Here is a 26,582-nt window from a genome sequence, read left to right on the forward strand (position 1 = left end):
TAGCCCACAATATGCAGCCATTCTAATATTATCATGAATATTTTACATTACATAACTTTATGAAACCAGTTACTGTGCATTAATAAACTGTAACAGATGGCCACTATAATCATTTTTAAAATAGAGACATAGTTCATAACACTATGGATTACAAAGTTTAATTTTAACAGTAATTCATTGTAGATATGAGAACAATCCTCCCTCCCAATGCCTCTTCAAATTGCAGAAAGGGAAAAAACAGTGTTTGTTTTGCTGCCCTTCAAATAGAGGTCAGACTAGTGGATTTCTTCACATTCTGAAAAAGGAATCCTTCCATAACTTAAAGACTTTGTGTTCAAGTCTCATCCCAAAGTAAAAACAAATCTAAACATGTTTTAAACTCCTGAAAGTAAACCTTAAAATAAAAGTGCTCTCAGAGCCTAAGTTGTACTGTTAACAAAAATACAATGACAACATTAAGTCATGTACAGTTTTATGTTTGTAGTTTTATATTTTACTGCATTAAAAACTAGTCTGTATACAAACTAATTCCTCATACTGAAGGCCAATTGTTTGAAATGAAATGGTCTTTAATTACATCAGACATATTTTTGGATACTGGGACAGATTCTGATCTAAACTGCATCAGTGTAAATCCAGAGTAACTAAATTGTATCATAATGAGTTACTCTAGTATAATGTTTATCAGAATATGGACTACTGGCATTCTCTACAGAAACCTGAAAATGTAAAATCTTAAACTTTCTTGAGTTTACTGCATTTTGTCATTTCACATTTCTACAGTGATATTTTAACATTACAGTAGAACCTCACTCAATTTGCATTTTGCTAATCTGCACATTCATAATTTACACATATGAAATGCTCTCCTTACACCTCAGCAAAAATGTAACAGAGCTCCGAGATGAGATCTCATATACCAATTTCTTTGACAAAACATACTACAAAATATGTAATATAGTATAAAGTATAAATACTTTAAACTAAGCTTTTAAAATAAAAGCACCAAGTAAAACACAGTTATCACTTTTAAAAAACTTAATATTAGTTTTATATAAGGAAAAATTAGCATCTACTTGCTAGTAGATATTTACTAGTTATTCTCTATAGGAAATACAAGGAGGTATTGGGATTACTGTAAATACTCTTATCTAGCTATCTATGGCAAAACTGGTATGTTTTCAAAAATGAAATATTATCCATTTTGTTATACCTTGTACCTGTTTTATTGTTGAGTTTGCTAATGCACAAAATTCAGTCATTTCTTAGTGGGCCTTCTAGTCAACCCAATCCAGCAATGCCTTTAATCACAATAGTCTCATTAATGACAGTAGAACCATAAACTCATGAATATCTCATAGGAACACCTTAATGGGACAATTCATGTGCTTAAAGCTAAAAGCATACATACGTGCATTGTTGAATAAGGGGGTAAATGTTTGACTGTAATAGTTCATAAAATGAGACACGAATCATTTTAGCCATAAAATAAAGAGCCTTCAACTGTAAAATAACACACAAGTTATGCTTTTTGGTGTGTTTTAGGTCACATTATATTGATAGACATAATTAAAAATTACCTCTGGTATACCCAGTTTCCTACATGCATCCAGAAAGTTTTCCACATTTCTCCTGCATTTGGCCATACTAAGTTTAGGCTGAAAAAACAAGGAACCATGGATTAATGGGACAAAAGCTAATAATATACAGTAGTCATCATAAAATTCTGCCTATTAAATGACGTTTCTACTGCTGATGAAATATTTAGAGGAGGTTGTTCCTGAAAAAATAAATTAGGAAATGGTAAACAGTAGATTGACCAACATCTAATAACTGACAAACTGCCAACGTACTAGTCTCCTACTGCCACGATGTCTCCATGCCACCACCCATCCATCACGGCAGTGACCTCTGTGGCACTGGCAAGGGCAGAACAACAGTGGAGGAGGCCAGTGCACTCTGTAAGCCTCCAAGGGTATGTCTACTCTGCAATTAAACATCCACAGCTGGCCTGTGTGCCAACTGACTCGGGCTCATAGGGCTCGGGCTACGGGACTGTAAAACTGCAGTATAGATGCTAGGGCTGGAGCTCTGCAACCCCACAAAGGGGGAGGGTCCCAGAGCCCGGGTTCCGACCCGAGCATCTGCACCACAGTTTTACAGCCCCCACTACCCGGGTCAGCTAACATGGGCCAGCCAAAGCTACTTAATTACAGTGTAGATATACCCCAACTCATGCGGTGACCTATCTCAGCAGCTGGTCAGAGGACATTCTCAGATGGTCTATAAACCTTCAAAAATATGCTCAGAAATAAGAGCGTGGAAGCCTTTCCATTCCCATCATGTGTTTTTATAGTTGAAGGTTTTTTTCTGCTTTTTAAAAATCATAATCATTGGCCTGGTTTTCCTTCATTTCTATTTCTTTGTGTTTTGCAATTCTGTTAAAACTGCAGTTCTTTGAGTTGGGTATATGTTCTCCTTACTAATGCATGTTGTTAGTAGTAGGAATGATGTTCATATTGCATCACAGACACTGAAGTGGAATTTGCTTCCATGTTCTTCTGAAATGTGCTACATACCATAAAAGTTCCCTTCTATGCTCTCTTTTCTTCCTCTCAATATCAGCCTGTCTCTTTCTATGTCACTCTCATCTGGCTCAGCTGCACTGAGAGTCTCCCATTTCAATCACTGTCTCTTAATTTCCATTGGATGGTGACTGGCCCACTCAGCCTATACACTCTGAAATCAGGGCTCATTTATGCAAGGACATTCAGGAAAGTGAAAATGAATGAATTAAAGTGATAAAGTTAATATGCATAAATAAAAACATATTAAATCCTCATGTGGATGTTCTCATTCAGAATTAAAGTGGCCTTAGTTCATTGCAGCTTAATTTTTCAGGAGGCTACTTTACAAACATGCAGCTTTTGGGTGCATTTGCTTTTGTGCATGCCCAGTCTCTGGTTTTGAAATTGGGAGTGCATCCAACTCACTGTGGGCTCAGTTTGTGCACATGAAAGTCTGGCTTGCAAGGTTCTGAAAATCTGTCCCCTCTAATAATCATGTGCAGTGGAAGACTGGCTTACTTGCAAGAAGTGGTAATACTTTTCTAATGGGAATTTTACAACCCAAACATCTCAGGCTGTTTTAAGATGTGTATAAAGGGAATCATATGTCTTTCACATTTAATTTTTGGATATTATGAGAACTTGATATATCATTTCAACATACATTAAGAACAGTTGTACAAACTCTATAATGTCATTTCTATATTTTTTAAATTGGTTCTTTTATCATATTGATTCTTAATTAAAAACCTTCCAATTCATTTTTACAGTTACTTCCTTAGTATTTTAGAATTTCAAAGATTCCTATAATATGATGCCATCTTTGTCCTATTTGTCTGACTCAAGACTATCAAACCTCTTACAGTGGCATTCTGTGTCACCACAGCCAATCCTTTATTTCCCTACTTTAACAGGGAGAAGTGATACTGATATTCCTGACCTTTAAACTGAAAGCTCATCAGCACCAAGAGAGACATTAGCTGCCTAGCATTCTCCAGAACATTTCTTCTCAAGGTTAACTATGTGTCAGCAAGGGCTGAAAGTGTTTTGTAAAACACTAAGAACAACCTTTTAGCCTTGGAAATTCAGGTCTTGTCTACTCTGCAAGTCTCTGCAGTAAAATGGGACATGACACGAATCAAGTGATCTAAAACCAACAACTGAAAATATAAAACGGAGTCAAAATTAGCTGTTACCACTCAAGAAAGAGATCGTGGAATAATTGTGGATAGTTCTCGAAAAAACATCCACTCAATGTGCAGTTGCAGTCAAAAAACCTAACAGAATGTTGGGAATCATTAGGAATGGGATTGATAAGAAGACAGAAAATATTATATTGCCTCCATATAAATCCATGGTATGCCCACATCTTGAATACTACATGCAGATCTGGTTGCTCCATTTCAAAAAAGATATAGTGGAATTGGAAAAGGTACAGCAAAGGGCAGCAAAAATGAATAGGGGTATGAAACAACATCCATATGAGGAGAGATGAATAAGACTGGGACTTTTCAGCTTGGAAAAGAGACAACTAAGGGAAGATATGATAGAGGTCTATCAAATCATGACTGGTGTGGAGAAAGTAAATAAGGAAGTGTTATTTACCCCTTCTCATAACACAAAAACTAGGGGTCACCAAATGAAATTAATAGGTAAGGTTTAAAACAAACAAAGGGAAGTATTTTTTCACACAACGCTCAGTCAACCTGTGGAACTCTTTGCCAAAGGATGTTATGAAGACCAAGACTATAACAGGGATCAAAAAAGAATTAGATAAATTCATGGAAGATAGGTTCATCGATGGTTATTAGCTCTGAAGTATTCCTAGCCTCTGTTTGCCAGACGCTGGAAATGGGCGACAGGGGACGGTTCACTTAATGATTAACTGTTCTGTTCATTCCCTCTGGGGCACCTGGCATTGACCACTGTTGGAAGACAGCATACTGGGCTAAATGGACCATTGTTCAGACCCAGTATGGCCATTCTTATGAAAGGGATACATTTTTTTAGCCACTGTTGAAAACTCCTTGTTTTTTGTTAAAGTCTATACTCCTAAAAGCCTAAGCAGATCACCTTTACAATCAGCATGCCTCTCTCAGAATTAAAGATAAGGTTTTATTTAACAAATATTTAACCGGAGGTACACTCAGAAAAAACTACACAACTTTATGCATCATATTTTGAAAATACAGGAAACCTCTTTAGAATCAAAGTGACCTCAGAAATCTAGACCAGAAATGTCCCCACTAACAGAAACCAAGTCTTCCGTAAATACAGGAAAAATCCAGAAGAAAGTTGAAAAGAAAAGGAAATTAGGTTTGAAAAAAGTGTACGTAAGTAGATTTGGTACAAAAAATCCTTGATTACCCTGGTCCTGCATATGTCCTAGTACCTTTGGGGAATCAAAGATTGCAGGACTAGGTCATATGTTTCTCTTCTGTCCTGTCTGTGACAAAAAATGAGTTGTTTTGATATTTAACAAAAAAACCCCCAAAAAACAAAAAAAAACCCTGCCCAAACCCTTGCTATATAGGATTGTTGTTAACTTAATAAATTGCTAATCTCATTGTAGCATAATGTTTCCCACATGCTTAGAGTTCTCCACTTTATATCTGCGGATATAGGCATCTGCAGATGTGGATGCGGATACCCGTGGACCATTTTTGTGGATTCCGGATTGGACGCAGATACATGCTTAGTAGAGTACATTATAAATCATATTGTATTCTATGACAAAACACGTTAACAATGCACCAGGAAGTGGAGAACTGATTTTTAGGAAAGTATCCACTGGAACAAAATCTTGTCAGAGGATAATGATCACCTGCTACAACATAAACAGCAAGGCATTTATGGAAAAATCTGACCTCCTGCAATCTAGATGGTATAGACAACAAACCTATCATGAACTTCAGCCAGCCACAGACCAGTTTATTCATAAGAAAAGAGAGAAGTGTATATTTTTTTTGAATAGCTCCACTACTTCATTTTTATGAAGATTTGAGTTACTGCCAATCTGAACTGGAAAGGAAAAAGAAAAAAGTACACGTTTGTAGGAGTGAACACTACTCACCACCCACTCACCTGTTTTTCAAAAGTAGATTTTATTTGATAATAAAGCTTTAGTTTTTCTTTTTTTTAAAAAAAATTGACTTACTACTGCTGGTGAGGGTACATGGATACTTCCCACAGATCGAGGACGAATGTGATTGACTAAATGACAGAGAACAACCCCATCCATAAGAGCAGACCCCAAGTCTTCAGGCAAACAAATCTTTAGTCTCATTTCAATGTTCTGTAAAAGAAGAACAAACACGTCACCACTTTTACACAGAATTAGAAAGAACCACCTCCCCCAAAAGCAAATATCCATATTTTCTATCACATCGCCATGCCTTTTCCCATCCTATCCACTATTGCAGTGAATCCTCATCCAATTCCAGTTTGTCAAGCCATCACCACATCTTCATTTTAATTGCTCCTAAACCCAACCCCCCAAAAACACCACACTGCCCCATTCCAGGTCACCCAAAGAGGATGGCTCTAGACTGTTCTCAATGGTAGCAGATGATAGAACGAGGAGTAATGGTCTCAAGTTGCAGTGGGGGAGGTTTAGATTGGATATTAGGAAAAACTTTTTCACTGTGAGGGTGGTGAAACACTGGAATGCGTTACCTAGGGAGATGGTAGAATCTCCTTCCTTAGAGGTTTTTAAGGTCAGGCTTGACAAAGCCCTGGCTGGGATGATTTAACTGGGAATTGGTCCTGCTTCGAGCAGGGGGTTGGACTAGATGACCTTCTGGGGTCCCTTCCAACCCTGATATTCTATGATTCTATGTAACTTATGAAAAAACCTCATCACTTTAACGGTGCCAGAAGTGAGTAGCCACATCATCTTATTACTGTAATGCTTGTCCTTCCTCATTCCATCACCCTGCCAGCACCATACTTTGCTACTCTTGCTTGTTGCCTCTTATCTAAAGATATTCTTTTTATTATAGTAGCACCCAGAATCCCCAGTCAGGATCAGAGCCCCATTGCATTAAGCCCCCTACAAACACAGAGTAAAAAGATGGCCACTCCTCAAACAGCTGAAAAGAAACAAGTGGGCATAACAAAAATTGGAAAGAATGCAGAATGGAGGACAAGGTTGGATCTGTAATGTGTACTACTGGGTAAAAATATGAAAACTCTCTATGCAGACAAAAGGGACACCCTAATTAAATGAACTTCGCATTGCAAAACAATCAGCAAAGTAGGGCACATTGAGAATGTTTACAAATTTTCTGGAGAAAAACCCATTGCATTTTGTTACAAATGTGTAACTTTTATTGATTTGAGCTCCAATCTTGCAAATGCTTTGGCATGTGTTTTCATATTCCTTCCCAGTAGAGCACATTATTAATTATTATTATTATTTATATAGTACCCCAAACTATACTATGTCCTTTAGAGGACAGATAAAAAATATATCATCTCTGTCCCTTGCATTCCCTCCCCACTTCTGTCTGTTTGCTAAAATTCACTAGTTGCAAGAGGTGTTTACCAGTAACAGGTGACAAGCTCTGATTGCTGTAATGAGCCAATCAGTAACAACTACAAATTTGTGCATACTGCCAGTCTATGCTAAAATAGTTTCCCCTGTCCTCCTTCCTCCATCTGTTTGTCCATGTCACCCAACTCTTCTATCTTGTCTTTTAGACTGTAAATTTTTTGGGGCAGGAACATTCATTTACAATATGCGGTATTCAGCTTATCACAGGCCCTTCTGAGGCCTCTTGGTGCCACTGTATTATAAACAGCAGCAGCAGTGAAGCTAAAACAAACTATGCAGGCACCAGATAGGCATGTGTGCAATGTGTAAGGGAGGCGGAAGACGTGGTGTTGTGCTTAACTAAATGACCCCTCTAAACATTAGCTGGGGAACAGAAAAGCCCTTATTTTAGAAAAGGTTTTTTTTTTTTTGTTCTTTTTTTTTAAAATCAGTACATATTTAAAAGTTGCTCAATCAAGAAAATATACATGTTTTACATCAGTCAATGGACAAAATTCAAGTTGATCATGATAATATCAGGTGATACTACTATTCTCTTGTAACACCAAATGTATCTTAAACCAATAGTAATGTAAAATTATCTCATATAACTTCAGTAGTTGTAATGCAATTAACACGACAGACACAAATAAGAACACTTCGTATTTGGGACCGCTTGCAACTGAAGATCTTAACACTTAACACTCTTTGCAGTAATTATATCATCTCTATTTTATAGATAGTGAAACTGAGGCACAGAGAGGTTTATAAATTTTAAGGCCACAAGCGACTATCTAAACTGGACTGCAATACACAGGCCATAGAACCTCACCCAGTAATTCTGCATCAAGCCCATAACTTCTGTTTCAGCTGTAGTGTATCTTTTAGAAAGATACCCAGTTTTGATTTAAAAATCTTAAGTGATGGAGAATCCATCATATTGCTAGGTAAATTGTTGCAAATCTTAATTATCTACACTTTAGAAATAAAGCACTAATTTTGGTCTGAATTTGTCTAGCTTCAACTTCCAACCATTGGATCTCATTATGCCTTTTATCTGCTAGATTAAAGAGCCATGCCCACCATCAGAAACCTCTTCCCCAAGCAGATACTTGTACACTGATTAAGTCACCGCTTAACCTTCTTTTGGATGAACTAAATAGATAGAGCTTCTTAAGTCTCTCAGTGTAAGATATTTTGTCCAGACCTCAAATAATTCTTGTGACTCTTTCCTGAATCTTTTCCAAATTTTTCAAATTTTTTTTTGAAGTATGGACATCAAAAGTATTCCAGTCATGTTCTCACTAACGCTGTATCTTCCCACTCTGATATTCCCATGCTTATACACCCAAGCACGGTTTTTGCCCTAAGATTAGGTGACTTTCCCAAGGGAAAACAGGAAATACATGCTTCAGCTGAAAATCTGCAGCCTTTCACATGGTCTTTCACATACCTCACGCAATTGCTCCACAAGCTCTCTCTCTTCTCTCATCTGTTCCATTTTCCTCCGAATTGTAAATTGAGGGTCTATGGATTCCAAATTTCTCTGTGGTCTTAAAAATACTGTGATTTTAAAGAGAGAGATGTTTAGCAAAAACAAGCCATCAAAAACTTTTGCTTTATTAATTTTCAGGTTAAACAAAATCCTTATTCACTGTCCCAATTATGTCTGTTGGAAGATTTCCCTGAGAGCATATAGAAAAAAAATCTGATTTAGAACTACAGTCATAAAAGTGTATTTGCTTGGGGGTGCTCATAACAGAATTAATGTATTATTGAGATAAGTGGAATATACAGACATCATTTATATCTTATGGTCTTGACTGGGAATTTTACTAAATTCGCACAGCATTTGTCCCTTGGAGTTTTTAATCTGTTGTTAGAAGTCTTGCTACTTCTATCATAGGACTCCTCTCTCAGTCTTTTAGTTAGATCCTAATCCTACAAGGTGCAGGACTCCAATGGAACCGAGAGTATTCAGCACCTTGCAGGATCAGACTCCTAGCACTCTCCAATTATTCATGACTATCTTTCATCTCTCCCTTCATCAAACAAAGTTATGTGTTTGATTCCTAAAAACTGAGTGCCTATTATAGCACCTCTGAAGGTTTGCCTACACTAGAGATTCCCATTTCATGTGCAGTATTGCACTAGTTCCTTACACAGTTTTCCTACAACCGCTCCTGGTGCTGGGGATGATTTTATCCATCCCATAACTTCAGGCACAGCAGGGACAAAGTCTATGGTATTTAATGTATATTTGTACTTTTAAACATTTTTGTTGTGTTCCAATGACTGCTTTTAATGGTTCTTTCTTGTACATGTATCATGAGGGCTATATCCACCAATGCCCTCCCACACTGTAGATACCATGGCGGAGGGTCACCAGTTCCTGTGGCTGGACTGACTTGCTCACGTATCATGAAAAGTGACAAGTGCTCAAGAATAATACAATAAAACTTGTATTTATTACTTTTTTTTTTTTAATGTAATGTGACAGCCTTAGGTGTGTCATCCACAAGGGGAGTTAAACCCAGGTCCTCTGGTTCTAAAAGCATAAAACTCGACCGCCTGAACTAAAAGATGCAGCTTTGTTAGCTGGTTGTAGCAGACTCAAACCTCAATGTGGTTCAGCCACCACTTGTCATTTGACACCACCGGGTTAGCCCCTCGCAGCAGGATGCAACCCCAGACCTGTTAGGCTGAAGTCAGCAGCAGGCTCAACCGCCTCTATGCATTGTACAGCCACTAAGGGGGGTGGGGGGGAGGGAGGGACTGGGGGTGTACAGCGTCACACTGAGTAAGCACAGGTTATGGTCATTTTTAGATTTTGTTGCATTACTATTTTGCTTTGCTTCTTTTGTTAGCATTATTTCCTGTCCCCCTGAACTAGTGCTTTCCTTTTCTTGGTCTCCCTCTGGATACTGAGATGGGAGTGGTCTGGTCCTGGTGCAGGAAGAGGAATATATCCACAGACTCCTCCACAAGACTCAGTTAGTTACTCTCCATCTCCTGCAGTTTTGGGGAGCCAGGGCTTGTTCAAAATGTGGGAAGAAACGTGGGGGATGATGTTTTGGTCATCAAGATACAAAGAGAAGGAAGAAGTCTTGTATATCTGTATATGCAAATGTCCCAAATGGACAGATTGCTAATAGCCTTAGTAGGAGAGAGACCTCAGTATTATATTAATAAATTATAACAACTCTTTTCATGACATTGTTACAAACTTGTTTATGCTTTTACTAAACATCAAGAAATAGCTACAAATAAGTTATAGCCAGGATGCTTGGATATATAACAGTACATGTGTTTAGCAAGCATGTTACAAAATGTTAAAGTTAATCCAAGTAGTGCCAGAAGTTTTCTGCTTCTATCTTCCAAGGTCAAGCAAACATGAAAAAGACAAAACATGTAAAAAACATTAATGTTTTAAGTAGAGGCTTAACTGTAAAAAGGAATGTAGGTGTGTTATGCGAGCTATAAATCTAGGTTGGAAAGTGACCACACCAACCCCATTTCTTTTCAAAGGAAAAATCTCTGCTTGTGTTTTTGAAACTCCAGGATAAACAAGTGTAGTTGGAAATGTTTTAAAAACTTTTATTTCTTAAATGTTGAAACAGCAAACACCTTTTGAGATGTATATTTGCAAATATTTTGTATCAAAATGCAAGCCTTTATATAACTGCCTGATACTGTTACAGGAATAATAAGATGTTTTATGCAGAAATATAGCAAAGTCATTTGATGCTGTTACTAGTTACTAACATAAGAAGCCATTTACGTATAGAATATTTATATTAATGGAGAATTAATTAATTACTGGCAGTGTGCAAGCAAACCCTCACCCAATTCAGGAAGATAAGAAAATCATCATTCCAAAAACAGAAACAACAACTTGAGCTAAAGACTTTCTAAAAGTTATTTAATTTTAAGAGACTTTTTGAGAACTAAAACCTTTTATATAAAGACCAGGAGTGTTTGGACTTTCTGAAAGCAGAATTTAATTTCCTGACAAGCTCTAATAAAACTGAAAGACTCTCAGAGACTGGACTGAATAAAGACTAGTTTTGAAAGTTATCTGATGCTGTCTTGCCACAAGAAGAACAAAGGCAAGGTCATGCATTTAGGGATTAATAACAAGAATTTTAGTTATAAGCTGGGGACACATCAATTAGAAGTAATGGAGGAGGAGAAGGACCTTGGAGTATTGGTTGACCACAGGATGACTATGAGCCGCCAATGTGATATGGCCTTGAAAAAAGCTAATGCGGTCTTGGGATGCATCAGGAGAGGTATTTCCAGTAGAAATAAGGAGGTGTTAGTACCGTTATACAAGGCACCGGTAAGACCTCACCTGGAACAGTGTGTGCAGTTCTGGTCTCCCATGTTTAAGTAGGATGAATTCAAACTGGAACAGATAGAGAGAAGGGCTACTAGGATGATCCAAGGAATGGAAAACCTGTCTTATGAAAGGAAACTCAAGGAGCTTGGCTTGTTTAGCCTAACCAAAAGAAGGTTGAAGGGAGAGATGATTGCTCTCTGTAAATATATCAGAGGGATAAATACCAGAGAGGGAGAGGAATTATTTAAGCTCAGTACCAATGTTGCCACAAGAACAAATGGATATAAACTGGCAATTGGGAAGTTTTGTTTTTAAGGTCAGGCTTAACAAAGCCCTGGCTGGGATGATTTAATTGGGGATCGGTCCTGCTTTGAGCAGGGGGTTGGACTAGATGACCTCCTGAGGTCCCTTTCAACCCTGATATTCTATGATTCTAAGTTTAGACTTGAAATTAGACAAAGGTTTCTAACCATCAGAGGAGTGAAGTTCTGGAATAGCCTTCCAAGGGATGTAGTCGGGGGAAAAACCTATCTGGCTTCAAGATTAAACTTGTCGAGTTTATGGAGGAGATGGTATGATGGGATAACATGATTTTGACAATTAATTGATCTTTAACTATTCATGGTAAATAGGCCCAATGGCCTGTGATGGGATGTTAGATAGGGTGGGATCTGAGTTACTATAGAGAATTCTTTCCTGGGTATCTGACTGGTGAATCTTGCCCACATGCTCAGGGTTCAGCTGATGGCCATATTTGGGGTCGGGAAGGAATTTTCCTCCAGGGCAGACTGCAAGAGACCCTGGGGTTTTTTCACCTTCCTTTGTCATATGGGGCACGGGTCACTTGCTGGAGGATTCTCTGCACCTTGATGTCTTTAAACCATGATATGAGAACTTCAATAGCTCAGACATAGGTGAGAGGTTTATTGTAGGAGTGGATGAGTGAGATTCTGTGGCCTGCCTTGTGCAGGAGGTCAGACTAGATGATCATAATGGTCCCTTCTGACCTTAATATCTATGAATCTATAAAGAAACGCTGCATATTAAACAGACTGCATATTCAGGAGCTGAAAGTGTCACCTAAGCAAACAAAAGGGTAGCAGCAACCGACTTTCAATCTGAACAGGTCTGAAAGAGGTGTGTTTTCCTGTACTTTTATGAAAACAGGAAGGATAAAGGTATAAAAACCTCTAAGTGAGCACCTATCACACACCCTGTCTGCTACCCTTGTAAAGAGGGCACTCCTAGAGGTGTGGGTGGTGTAATGACCCACAGATCTCAAACCCAAGTCTGCAGGTTTCATGGGAGCAACAACACTTCAACCCTCAACCTAGCAGCCTGGTGACAATGGCTTACCTGGGACCCATGAAGCCCAGCCCCAGAGTGAGGCTCTGCCCCTGAAGTCTGATTGGCCCAATGGCTCTACTTAAGCCAGTGGCAGCAACAAGCAGCTCTCCCAAACAATTGGGCTCCATCCTGCTCTGGACTATGTGCTTTCTGCTATTTTATTTCCAGGCATCCTGACCCAGGTTGACTCTTGGCATCTGCCTTGTGGTTCCTGACCTCCATTTTGTTTCCTGCCTCTGACCCCCTGGTATCCTGACCCAGCTGACTCTTGACTCCTGTCTCATGACTGCAGACTCACTCCCACTATTAGGTCTGGTTGCACATGATCTGGCCACAACAAACAGTTTCTTATTCTATTATTCACCAAGTAGTTAGATATGTATTCCTGGACAGGAAACAGTGGCTAAACATTGGCAAATAGAGAAATAGTGGAATCTAACCAGATTTAAGATAATAAATAATTGGACTGTCTTAGGGACAGCTCCTTAAATGGCTTCTTCTAAGTAACTCATTTAAGTATTTTTTTTCCATTTTCATAGGATTTAGTTAAGGTTGCTTACTTTGCCCAACTATAAACTGTTTAGGTTATTAAGTGATAGACAGGCTTCATTTGCTCTTGAACTATTTTGCCCATACATGAACAGTTTTAAGATTCTAAAACTGAATTCACAATAATTTTGGGAAATAATATACTTTGGTCTTAACTTACAAAGAGAAAGGTGCCTCCCCAGAGGCGGTTCACTCTCAAGGGTGTAATCTCTGTTAAATTCTCTCCACAGAGAGACATACACAAGAGATTGTAATAGCAGTAACCAGTTTCATTTATGTTCAGTCATTTGATGTTCTGTTTAATGTTTTCTTTTCCTTTCTTTAATAACAACATAGCTGTGGTTAATAATTGTGATTATGTTGTATGTTCTTCTCTTAATAATGGTGTCCTCTAAGGTATGTTAAAGAACACTTGTGACTAAACAGCGGGAGCCACATCCTTGAGCCGTCAGGAAGAGAAACAATTAGTAAGAGCTGGCCTACCATTTCATGTTTCTCTAAACCAGGGGTTCTCACACTGGGGGTCATGACCCCTCAGGGAGTTGTGAGGTTATTACACGGGGGTCACGAGCTGTCAGCCTCCACCTCTACACCCTGCTTCCCCTCCAGCATTTATAATAGTATTAAATATTAAAAAAAAAAGTTTTTAATTTATAAGGGGGGGTGTCGCACTCAGAGGCTTGCTGTGTGAAAAGGGTCACAAATACAAAAGTTTGAGACCCACTGCTGGTTTTCAACATTTTTTCATTTGTGATCCCCTAAGATATTTCAAATGGAGGTGCGGACCCCTTTGGAAATCTTACATGTAGTCTATGGATCCCCACGAGTCCCAGGACCACAGGCTGAAAACCACTGCTCTAAACTAAATATGTTTATTTTTAAAAATAAAATTGTTTGAGGTCCAACAATTTAAAACTACTTTCAATTCCAGTGGGAAGTGAAAACTACATGTGAGCCCATCTAAACCAAATACAGGAACTGCCAGTGACACCTACAGGTAAGAATAAAGAATTAAATTATTCTTTCTAATTGCATAATACAAAAGAAAGGTACAATACGGAATAAAATTAGTAGTTATTTCTTTACTACTCAAATTAATTATTTCATGCTAACACTATCTCATTTTTATTTAGGTTGTATTTTGGATAAATGTTTTAATTTTTATATCAATTTTTAAATTATGCAATACACTAGAAAAAAAATGGAGTGTAAGGAAAGTTCAAATAAGTTCAAGACAGGATGAATGTATGCTTGCATGAGGCTCAATGAATCTGAAAGATCAATAAACTAAACTGTATTCTGGGATCTTCTGGGTCCTTGACAGGTTTGCTTATGTATCTGCATTAAGATCTTGGAAGAAGGGGGGGAGGGAAAAAAGGTTCCTGCATGAAATACTTTCTTTGAAATTCCAGAAAGGGCTCATGAGTTGTGTTCATAGAGGTCCTGATAATATTGAAGTGACAAAATGAAATCTCTGCTTGGATCCAATGGCTGAAGGAATAGCTTGCACTGTTCTAGATGAGATGATGATTGCAGTGACTGCATAGTAAAATGCTTTATTAAAAATAAATATTTTAGGAAAAGCCACCAACTAGATGTTGGCAGAGCCTACTAGTTAAGCAATAAAAACCAGCCCATCCTCAGATTTGTAAAAGAAAATCATCATAATTTAAAGAGCAGCATAGCAAAGCTAAGCTAAGCTCAGCTCCCATATTTTCAAAGTATACCTGGGGATTTAGCCACTTTCATTAAACTCCATGGTAGTTCTGTGGATAAATTCATTTGCATCATATTTAAAATCCAAGGATAACAGATCACACGCTAGTCATCTAGTGCTCCCTATCAGATATCCACAACAGAACTAAGACATATGAAGAAAAGGAAGATTGTGTTTTTAACAGTAAGTTAAAATGAAATACAGTGTTCCTGTATCAGGCCAATTTTTTAAATTGTTCCTAATGTTATAATAAAAAAATGAAAATACCTTACTACACTTATTAAGAATATCAGTTAAAAGTGTTAAGTAGTTATTTACATTTCAAATTAGTAAACTTACTGTAAAACTTAGAACAAACAATACTTAAAATTCTGGAACCTATTTAGATGTGCTATATGTTGTATGTTCCCTATAATACCAAGGAAAATAGGTAAATACACACACCCCCCGCCCCCAAATAAACATGCACCCCCCACACACAAACACACTGCAACAGCAGACTTGAAAACTGTGTTGCAATCTCCATTCCAGTTTCAACAGCAGCAACAATTCAAAGAGCTCTGTTCAAAGGAATCATACCAAAGGCCACTGTTGTATGGTTTGTGTTTGAGTCTACATTTAGGAAATTATTATTATGGTCTTCAATCATTCTAGCCTTGTTTATCTTGCTTATGTGCTGTGCTGACCTGGTGTGTGCCTGCACAAGAGAGAAACTGAACTTTCTCTGGTCCCATATTGTAATGAGGATGTATTAGACAAGAATAGGAGAAGTTCTGAAAGGAAATACTATTATGAGTAAGACTCAGTTTATTGTCTGCGTACTGTTTTCATATGTAGAATGTAAGCCTTGTGAGAGAGGATACTCATGTTTGGTCTTTGTGGAACAACTCACCTGCACTAGATACTATTTCTGAATACTATCACTGCCTAGTTTCCTATAAGTTTTAACTATAAAGTTTGCTATAAATTACAAACAGTAATTTGGTACAGGTACCTCAAATGTATGCAGTTTTATAAATAAATGTCCATGAATAGAAAACATCTGTTTATGGAAAGTAAATGTGAAAATTATTCATTCAGTTTGACTTATTCGTAAGACATACGTTCTACCTATGGGAAATGGAGGAAAACATAAAGGCAATTCCTTCAAACTGTAATAAATAAACAGGTTAGCCAATTTGGAAAACATACACAAGCAAAATAAATTAGCAAGTGAATAAGATATTCTTTCATCTCTGTTTTACAGTAGAAATATTAGAAGTGTTCTAATTCAGAAGTAAAGTGTTCTAAATACAACAATATGGAATATGCTAGTTATTCTGCATTATACATTTGTTCCACCAGAGGGGGCCCACACCACACAAATGTGTGCCTCAGAAGAGAGTTTTCAGAGTAACAGCCGTGTTAGTCTGTATTCGCAAAAAGAAAAAGAGTACTTGTGGCACTTTAGAGACTAACCAATTTATTTATTTGATGCATCCGATGAAGTGAGCTGTAGCTCACGAAAGCTTATGCTCAAATAAATTGGTTAGTCTCTAAGGTTTCACAAGTACTCCTTTTCTTTTTTCAGAAGAGAATATTTCTTCAGTCCAAAGTACAGTAGTTCTCTTCATTGCTGGTCAACACAACTTATTTATTTCATGTTAGTTTCAATAATAAGCTTTTGTTGGCAATTTTTAAAAATTTAAGTGAAAAAAATTAAATTAGCAGTAATACTTAGTCTAATCTACAATACATGACATGTATTTAGCCTCTTTGTTAAAGGTCAGACTTCCAATTGATTTCCATTTTCACACCTTCATTACATTGTAGGAACAGTTTTGTACATGCAATTATTTGCAGGCAAAGTTTAGGACATTTAATACTGCAAGTACTTAACTTGCCAGCCCAATCAAGTACTTAGATATCTAAATGAGCAAAAATGGCACCTGTAAATACCTGTGGTTGCAAAAATGCCAGGGCTTGTAAGAGGCCTAGATAAAGCAAGGCTGAAAATTTGAAAATAAGGTTCTATTTCTCATGATCAATTCTATTCAGATTTCTTTAACTATATATGGTTCAAGTGGATATGGAATACGTGCTTCTTATGACACATCTGAATACCACTGAGAGGAGATTCAGTGGTTAGGGAACTAACAGAACTTATGAGACCTGAGTTCAAGTCCTTGTTCCTCTCCAGACTTCCTGTGTGATTCTGGTCAAGTCACTTAGTCTCTCTGTGCCTTATTTCCCCATCTGTAAAATGGGGATAATAGCACTTCCCTGCCTCACATGGATGTTGTGAGGATAAACACAATTTGTGAAGCACTCAAGATACTACAGTGATTTGGGCAGGGGAGAGGAGAAGGAGACTGCTTTAGTACCTAAGATAGACTGCACAGCAAACTTTCAAGCACATCAACACAGGAGATAAAAACATCTAATAAAAACATACTGTTCTAACAGTTTTAAGCATTAATACTAATATTTGCAGTTGGCTTAAAAGCTATCGGATTTGAATGGTTTCAAATTATTATGCTTAAGCTTGCCTACACTGTTCTCATTTTATTATGACAGTTGTGGCAAATTGCTGGCACAATTGTGATGGGTCCCGCGCTTCCTGTTCTTGGGGTCGGGGGTTCAGAGAGCAGTTTCCTGCCCCTGAACTAGGGTATCTACTGTCCCACTAGCAACCCAAGGAAGGGTAGTGGAAATGGAGGGACCCGGGCTCACCCTCTACTCCAGGTCCCAGCCCAGGGGCCCTAGGGATAGTGGCAAATCACTTGAACTAGTGCTTCCTTCCCCTGGGCTACTTCCCTCTCCTGCTCTTCAGCTTGTAGGACTTCCTGCCCTCTCTCTGCACAAGCCGGGTGTCTCTTTACCTAGAGTCTTGGTCTTCTAGCCAGCCACGGCACTTCTCCAAATTCTCCTCTACTTCAACTCCTCCAAACTGCTCTCTGCTCCAACTCCTTCCCCTGGCTGATTGAAGCAGGGGGTTTTTATCAGGTGACTGGCTTCAGGTGCTCTAATTGGCATCAGGTGCTTTTAATCTATAGAAACTTTTCTTCCCTCTACAGGGAATAAGGCTTCTCCTCATCCTGGGACTTACAGATGTCTCCTATATCACTCTCCTGCTGCCTTCTAGCCATGCTGTATCACACAGTATAATTACACTGTTAGCCCTAGGTTAGCACAGATCACATTACCTAATGAATTCCTATCAACAAGGATAAAACACACATCTAGAGCCGGATCCCCAATTGGTGTAGTCCACTAAACTCGACTGAGTTATGCCAATTTACAATGCCTGAACATGTGGCCTATCAAGTTTGATATAGAAGTCAGCAGGCTGGATTCTCCACTGTCCTATGTCTTTGTGGTCCTTTTCACCTGAGGAAAACAAGTGCAAAGTGGGTGTAATTTGTACACACAAATCAGAATGATAGCCTTTTGATGACAGCACCAAATAAAAACGATAGTATTTTGCCCCCCATTTTATGAAAGAACTTTGACGTCTATTCCCCCCCTCCCCCCAATAGCCACAGATTTTGTATATGTTCTTCACTGGAGCAATTCGCTATGATTTGTTAATCAGGTTTTATATTATGTAATTTCCAATATTTTTAATGTTTGATCATTGTCTCTTAGATGTTCTAAAATTGAATTATCTTAGTGGGAAGGAGAGAGGGCTGAGGCTATGTAAATAATATTATTTCATACATTGTAAGTATTGTAATAAAATTACTGTAGAAAGGTTTTACAAAGGTTAATATTTAGATAAACTAAAATGTTAAAAATTGACAATTTTAAAGAAGATTCTAGTTCAGCTTTAAGGTGCAAATTCTATCTTTTGTATCCTTGGCTCCCATTCATTTCAATGGGTGACACACAGATGAAGCCAAGTGCAGAACTTGATTCCAGAATCATTAACAGGAAGAAACTAAGTTCTCTTGCTAAAAAAAAGCCAACTTCAGGCTGATTTCTACCTCTGAGTCTATAAGCAATTATAGATCTTTCATGATCTCTAGTACTTTACTGAAAGATGAGTAGAGTTGAATAAGTAATTTTTAACTTAGGAAGTACTGTGTTAAATGGAGACGTATAATGTTCTATACTTTAATTAAGCATGTGGAGACTAGAATTGTAATAATACTGTTCAGCAGCTTAGAGTTTTAAGAATTTGACTTCAAAACCACAGAATTCTGTAAATGACATGAACATTGGAGGCACTGAACATAATGACCACTGCAAGTCCATTCGAAAGGATCTGGATAGTTTAGGAGATCAGGCTAGCAGATGGCAAATGCTGTTCATTTTTAAAAAATACACAAATTAGTCTGGGAAAAGGGAAACAAACTAGAGTTTATGTGCTAAATAGAGCAATCATCCATGAATACTGTTGGCTGTACAGGTCACTGTATGACTGGAAGGGTGCAACATATGGCAAAAAATGATAACAGGCCTCAAGAATCTAAGGTATTGTAACAGGGTCGCACTCACCTCTTGTGAGCACCCCCTGCCAAGTGTGTGTGCGCCTACACTCTCTATCTGGTGCATCTTTGGTGACTCAGCCCTCCGGCCAAGTCACACACAGTCTGTCTGTGTGATGAAAGCAAAGCAAAACCATTTCCAGGGCACAAGTCCAACAGGGGTCTTTCTCAGTTCCCTCTTTAATGTCTCCCACAAGTTGTCCCTACTTCAGAATATAGCAGTGTCCTTCCCTGGTGCAGTCTTTGTCGTCTTAAGGCCTTTCTGGCCACAACTCTCCAGCTGGGCCATTGCAGTTCAGTTCCCACCTCTGGGATGCCTCAATGTCCAGGCTACTTCCCCCAGTGGCTAATGGGGGCTGGGGGAGACCCAGGTATGCCCACTACTCCGGGTCCCAGCCCAGGGACCCTGTAGATCGCAGCTGTCTGCTGTGTCCCTTTATCTAAGTCACACTGCTGCTCTACTTCCCCAGACCACTTCTCCGCAGCCCTGCATCATCTTCACCCTTACCTCAGGGCCTTGTCCTCATGGGAGTCCCCGCAACCAACTCAGGGCTCCTTTTCGCTCTCCCTGGTTCTGGCAGCACTACTTCGTCCGAGGTCCTGCAGCTTCCTCAGCCAGTCACACACCATCCATTCTCTTCCAGTTCTAGCAAGGAACTGAACTCACTCTTACCCTGCAGCTCTTCTTATACTGACCTGCTGAGCCCTGATTGGCTGCTTCCCACACAGCTGCTCTAGGCAGCTTGGAAGACCTCTCTACTGCCCTTTTCTGGGCCAGGGTTTGGCAGGGCCACAAGGCCTGGGTCTCAGGGCCTAGTCCACCCCATCACAGTTATGAAGAATGGTTAAGAGTTAGCAAATTTATTTTCCAATGAGAAAAATCTTTGTAGGCTTTTGCTTGTTACTAGAATTCCTTTTATTACTAAGAATCAGCAAGACTGATTTTCTTCAATAATATACCAACTGTCCATTCTTCTCATGCAAAGAAAGATCTGTTGGTAGATAATTCAGGTGTTTTAAGTGTTGCACATCTGTCAAGGTAGCCAGCTCTTTTTTTCATTTCCCACACTCTACCATGTGAACTATGGATGAGCACTTGTAATGATGGAATAGATTTCCCAATATTGGAAAGGATCAGGAAGCCTTGTCTGACATTATCTTCATGATCCATACTAAGTGAGCTTGCGACTCTTCGAGAGTGAAAAAAATGCTAGCATCGTGCTGAAGATGCCAATACTTTAGTTTAAAAAGCTAACAGATCACTTTTTAGTGCTCCATCTCCATTTAAGCCAGAAGTGCAGGATTTTAACTGTAAAGAATATTTGCTTACAGACTGCACTTAAAGATAGTTTCTCAATAATGTGCATAAATGGTGCCACCAAATGTGTTCTTTCAAAAAAAAAAAAAAAAAGAAAAAAAGAAAAAAAGAAGAATTCTTATTCTTTAGCCTCACTTCTTAAATTTCAGTTTTATAAGCCAGACAAGTGGGAGTACTTGGCTAATGGATGAATGGTCAGAACAAATTTCTTACAGCCAGTTTCAAAGGGCTCAGCATGCACAACAAATTATTCATATATGTCCCTTGTTTAGCATTCAGAAGAACACCTGCTACATCATGTTCAACTTTTTTTTTTTTTTTGGTGTGACAGATTTTCATAAAAAGAATGTTGAATTCTAACATATAGGCACATCTTGTATAAGATACAGTTCTGAATGACCATCATGTTTTTGAATGTCTCAGAATGTGACAGCTTTCTGACTGGTGTTTTTTTTTTTTAATGTCAGTGATGATTTTTCTAATTTTTCATTTTCAAGGAAGCCATGTAATACTAGATTTAAACAAACAGCAGACAAAATCAAAAATACTTTACGCTACCATTATGTAGAATATTGAGTGCAGTGGATCCATTATCAGATGTGACATGCAGTACTATAATGTCCTCAGGAGAAAAGTTATATTACCATTTTCATGTTGTGTCCCAGGCTATGGGAGCTGCTTCAATCAAAAGCACTCAGACTCAACAGTTATATATATATATATATATATATATATATATAGCTGTGAACTTTACTGATGACTGCACTGCAGTAGATCCACTGTGTACTTGCTAAATTCCCCAAATCCTGTTCCAGCATGCACCAGGTTCAGACTGAAATGTGGGAAATATTCTCATGTGGGGGAGTGGAGGGAAGAGTATCTTCTTTGTGTCCGGGTGGTGGTCAGAAATCTGGAAATTTCGTAGGAAATCACATTTGATCTGCTCTTTGGTTAAAGAGATAAAAATTAAGAACTGTTCATTTTTGGTCAGTGCTTTGTTTGTTATGCATTGTGACAAATTTATTATATATGCCAGTGTTTCCCAAACTTGGGACACCGTCTGTGCAGGGAAAGACCCTGGTGGGCCTGGCCGGTTTACCTGCCGCGTCTGAAGGTTCGGCCGATGGCGGCTCCCACTGGCCGCGGTTCACTGTGCCCGGCCAATGGGGGCTGCGGGAAGCAGTGGCCAGTACATCCCTCGGCCTGCGCCACTTCCCGCAGCCCCCATTGACTGGGCACAGCAAACCGTGGCCAGTGGGAGCTGCGATCGGCCGAACCTGCGGATGTGGCAGGTAAACAAACCGGCCAGGCCCGCCAGGGGCTTTCCCTGCACAAGCGGTGTCCCAAGTCTGGGAAACACTGATATATGCTCTTGAATATTTCATAAATCTCAGGTACTTGCAAATGTGAAGAGATATTGTTTTTTTGGCACACTGTGCTGCTGACTGAAAAAAACCTCTCAATAACTTTCATTATCTGAAAAATACATCATGAAGTCCAGCACAAAAATCTATGTAATTCTCTTATTCAGCTCAAGTGTCACTGGAAAAACGCTTGCACAACAGTTATGGTTTTCAAACAATTCATAGATTTTTGTCTGGAAACAAACTAAAACTAAAGGAAGACCAGCTGACCTACCTATCTATCTTTTTTACCTTGATTTCACTCACTGTTTTATTTACTAAAATATTTCTAGCTCTCCCTTCACCTCTGTTTGAATCCCTTCTTCGGAGAAGGGAAAGCTGATAAGAATGCTGGTCAGTTAAATATCTTTTCATTGGCCTAGTAGTGACATAATGATCAGATTTGGTTTCCCTGCATTTTCTGCTCATAGACTTCTTAGACTGTGTACTCAACGTTCTTCTACACTAATAAACATGTACCATCTGAGCCTTTGGTTTCTAATCCTTAAGTTTTTTTACCCATTACAACAAGAATATGGCTGAATGTCCTGCACCTTTAGCTGTGTGGGGAATGTAGCCAAACATACAAATTATCTGAAAACATACAAATTAAATATGTACAGATCACCTACCATTGTCACTGTCCCCTTCAGATGGGATACTGTAGCTATAGTTGTCCCATGTTTGAGCCTGTGTAAGTTTGTTGAAGGAGATAGGAGGAAGAGTGAGGGGTGGGTCTGTTGCAGGGGAGTGAGAGCCAGTCCAGATACAGTAGCATACAGACCAGGAAAAACCAAAGGGGTAGCACCATTTCATATATGGTATGAAGATTGCATGGCAATGAAGAAGATGCCATTCAAATTAATGATTATTATAAAATGTATAATTTTGGAAGAAAAGAATGAGAGATGGTGTACAGAATAAAAAGAATGAAAAATTAAATGTTAGTATTTGTAAATCATACATTATATGTGCAGTTAATGCTGTTAATCTTAACAAGATTACTACAACATAGCACTTTACATAATTATGAAGAAAAAGTACCCATGGATTTCATACTGTAGGCTAAGGAAAGGAAACCCTGACTCTGAACTGCTGAGTAAATTTATCAACAGCGCAGTTGCACAAGTAAAAACATAAACCAAGAAGAAAAACAGTAGGAAATAAACATGTTATATATTTCAGGTTTTCAGTGTTAGAAGAGCACTTTTTCCACAGAGTGGAATAAACACAGTTTAACAAAATTGTTAAGATTTTCCTGGGGAAGTTTTTATTTCAAAAATACCCATTTCTGTCCTGGACATACTAGTAGTAGTTCATTAATCCTTTGGCTCTCCTTCTATCATGGAGAAAATCCCATGATCCTCCTGACTTTATTCCTTCCTTCTTCAGCTGTCATCTTCCAGCTCAAGCAGCACTATTTCTTCCCTCTCATTAACTTCTCATCCACAATCCTAGCCACCTATTTGCCTACTTTTGACACCCCAACTAAAGTCCTCCCCTCTTCTGCACTCTTTCCTCTTTGCACAAGATCTTCAGACTCTTTCAAAGAGAAGAATGGCAATGTAACCTCTCTCCTCAACACGGTCTTCCCTGCTACTCCTTTTTTCCTCCCTGTTTCTCCTCCTTTAGTTATCTATAACAAGGCTTCTCACCCGTGCTTCAAATCCCTCCACTAACCTCAGCGATCTGTTCCCTTTCACCTCCAACCTACAGTGTCCCATTCTCTCCCATGTTGATTACTAGAAATTTTACTCTCTAGCTTCCCCCAAACCCACACTGCCCCCCCACCCAATGGTCCTTACAAATCATAGCTGTTAAAGATCATCTTCTTTGCCCACCACTCTCACCACGTCATCCCCCTCTTTAAACCTTTTACTGGCTCCCTGTTTTCCACCATGTACAATTTAAGCTTTGGGCCCTGATTCTGAATGAGGTCTTTGGATGCTATTACATGTTGCCTTTTTGAATGCCAAACTGTAATCCTAATTCCATTTAAATAGGTGAGTTTACAGTACCTTATAGAAATCTGGATTAATTATAAACATGAAAATTAGCATTTAGATTTTAAAAAGGCAATGATTTATACCAGTTCAATGAAAACTTATTTTTTAAATATTAAAATGGAAAAAAGGCAAAAATAAATAAAGCCTCAGTAAAAAGCCTTGCCCCACTCCAAATAAAGCTACACATACTGAAAGAAAAAGAATTCACCCTTTCTGGAATCTGACAGGTTAACTAGAGTAATTAAAAATAATATCACAACTATCACCCTCTCTAAATCATTAGGTTTGGCTGCTCTTAGTGTTCTTTTCCTTAGAATTTGTGTGTTCCAAACCTCAGTTCACTCTGACTCCAGCTACTCCAAGCTCAGTTATATCCTGTGGGATAAGGAGCCAGCTGCATCAATGAGTCAGCAAAACCTACCTAACACACTTCAAGTAGGATCAACACCTGCTAAAACAGTATGGGTCTGAAGCAATATTGCCGGCACTGTCAGTCTCATTTGTTAAAAATGATTCTCATGAGTTTCCAAGTACACATACCAGCCAATTCACTTCCTGGGAAGAAATTTTAAATGTAACAATAAATGAGAGGACGTAGAGTTACTATTTTTCTAACTAATGAAGAAGAGAAAAATAATTACTAATTGATTCTCAGTTACTCTTTGCAACCGACATAAAAAAAATGAGTTTCCAGCACATGTCAATGCAAACTAAATCTGCTTTAATGTGCTAGGTAGGGCTACAAAAATGAAGGGACTTGATGCAGACGTGTATTTCAGAGTTTTGTTTCAATTAATGAACAGTCTATTCTTCATTTCCTGTGGAATTTCTACTGCAAAAGGCCTTGTATCTTGATTTTTTTTTCAGTACTTAGTGTAGCTTGTTCCTCACACAAGCATTGCTCCTCAGTTAGGCTTGCAAGCCACTCTGTTCAGTAAAAGTCATGAAAGAAAAACTAAGTAAAAATGGCACAAAAGTAGAAATGAATAATTTTGAATACTGCAAAGGGTATGAGATGATGTGGGTACATCCAACCAAGTTCTGAGTAAAACTAAGGTTTTATAGTGAATGACATGGCAAGAAGTTTAGGAAATTCTCAAATTGATCTACAATAGCACCACGATTACTAATAGTACTTCGATCTATTTGAAAAATCAAGAGTAAATCCATGAACTGTTCAGAGATATTCCTGCTCAGAGTATGAAAGTCTTTCCAAGCAGCAGAATTATTGTTAAAAGGAAATTCATATTACTTATTTCTTTACAATATTTAGTCATGTTCAAATGTTTTTCCAATCACTCGTGTGAATTAGAGAGATCCACTCTTCAAAAGTGTATATATAAGACAGACTAATTCAAAATGCACCGAGTTTCTCCTTTTAACTTCTGTATAGCAGTTTGACCCTTTTATTAAAAAGGGTATACACCAAGAGGTCAGGATAGCATACTCATTACCTTTGAAAAACATTTTCTTTGGATACCTAATTAGGCATCATGTATGGATTTTTCCTCATGTTTTGGCGAGCCTTAAAATGTGGGTATAAAAAGAACTTTTACTCATGAACACAGATCTAGTATGGGCTGACAGAGAAATCTAAGTAACTGTGGTTTATCCTCTGGAAGCAGGCTTTGTGTATGTACTTCAAAAAGCTGGAATCACTACCAGAAGTCTAGTACTCTGTTTATTTTTACCTTTCCTAGAGACATAAATCACTGACACAGTGAAATAATATTAAATAGAAAGCAAAACATTAATTTTAAGTAGAATCAAATAGGGAAAATAAAATATACACTCTGAAGGGCATGTTTTGCTTGAAAGTCTGCCCCCTCATTTCTTCCCCTCTGGTATATTCTTTTCTATCACATCTTTCTTATTTCTGTTTTCAGAGCAAGATTTACAAATTCTTGCTTTTTCAGAGCAAGATTTACAAATTTTGGTTAGCATAATTTAAAACAAATCTTGCACTGTTATTAAAATAATTTGATCTGTTCCTATAAAATTTAAATTGTAGCAGTAAACTGCTAAAAATTAGTCTAAAGTTTTTTTAGGTTTTCTCCCACAAGGCCACATATTACTTAAATAAAAAAGCTATTAAACCTCAACTCTAAACTGAACTGAAATCTATAATACTAACTTTACAGGCTCATACAGCATGTTTGGATTCCAAGACCAGCTCTATGTCAATAAGGATGTAGGTAATTAAAAAGCAAACACTGTTTGGAAGGGTTTAGATTTGTACATTTGTACAAGCAAACACTGACTGGTGGAAGGATTTAGATTTGTACATTCTTTGAGAAGAAAAAAAAGCTTGAAAAGTACGTTGGCATTAC

At 38.2% G+C, this 26,582-nt stretch overlaps 1 protein-coding gene across 6 annotated transcripts in view; it reads right to left on the bottom strand.

The window, feature by feature from the left end:
• LRCH1 (leucine rich repeats and calponin homology domain containing 1) overlaps window positions 1–26,582 on the bottom strand; it is a 232,464-nt gene that overhangs the window by 17,202 nt on the left and 188,680 nt on the right. For 4 of the 6 annotated variants that reach the window (XR_014710349.1, XR_014710350.1, XM_084619897.1 and 1 more), the window contains exons 17-20: window positions 22,879–22,983; window positions 8,555–8,664; window positions 5,725–5,862; window positions 1,581–1,658 (exon numbers count right to left, since the gene is read on the bottom strand). Coding sequence is in view for 3 of the 6 variants with exons in the window: in XM_084619897.1 (XP_084476023.1) it covers window positions 1,581–1,658; window positions 5,725–5,862; window positions 8,555–8,664; window positions 22,879–22,983 (431 nt within the window). In the remaining 3 variants the exon portion in view is untranslated. The remainder of the gene's footprint in view (window positions 1–1,580; window positions 1,659–5,724; window positions 5,863–8,554; window positions 8,665–22,878; window positions 22,984–26,582) is intronic. The other 2 variants (XR_014710351.1, XM_084619899.1) reach the window with 1 other exon arrangement.

This window comes from Lepidochelys olivacea, assembly GCF_965140295.1.
Source record: "Lepidochelys olivacea isolate rLepOli2 genome assembly, chromosome: 1".
Taxonomy (NCBI): Eukaryota; Metazoa; Chordata; order Testudines; family Cheloniidae; genus Lepidochelys; species Lepidochelys olivacea.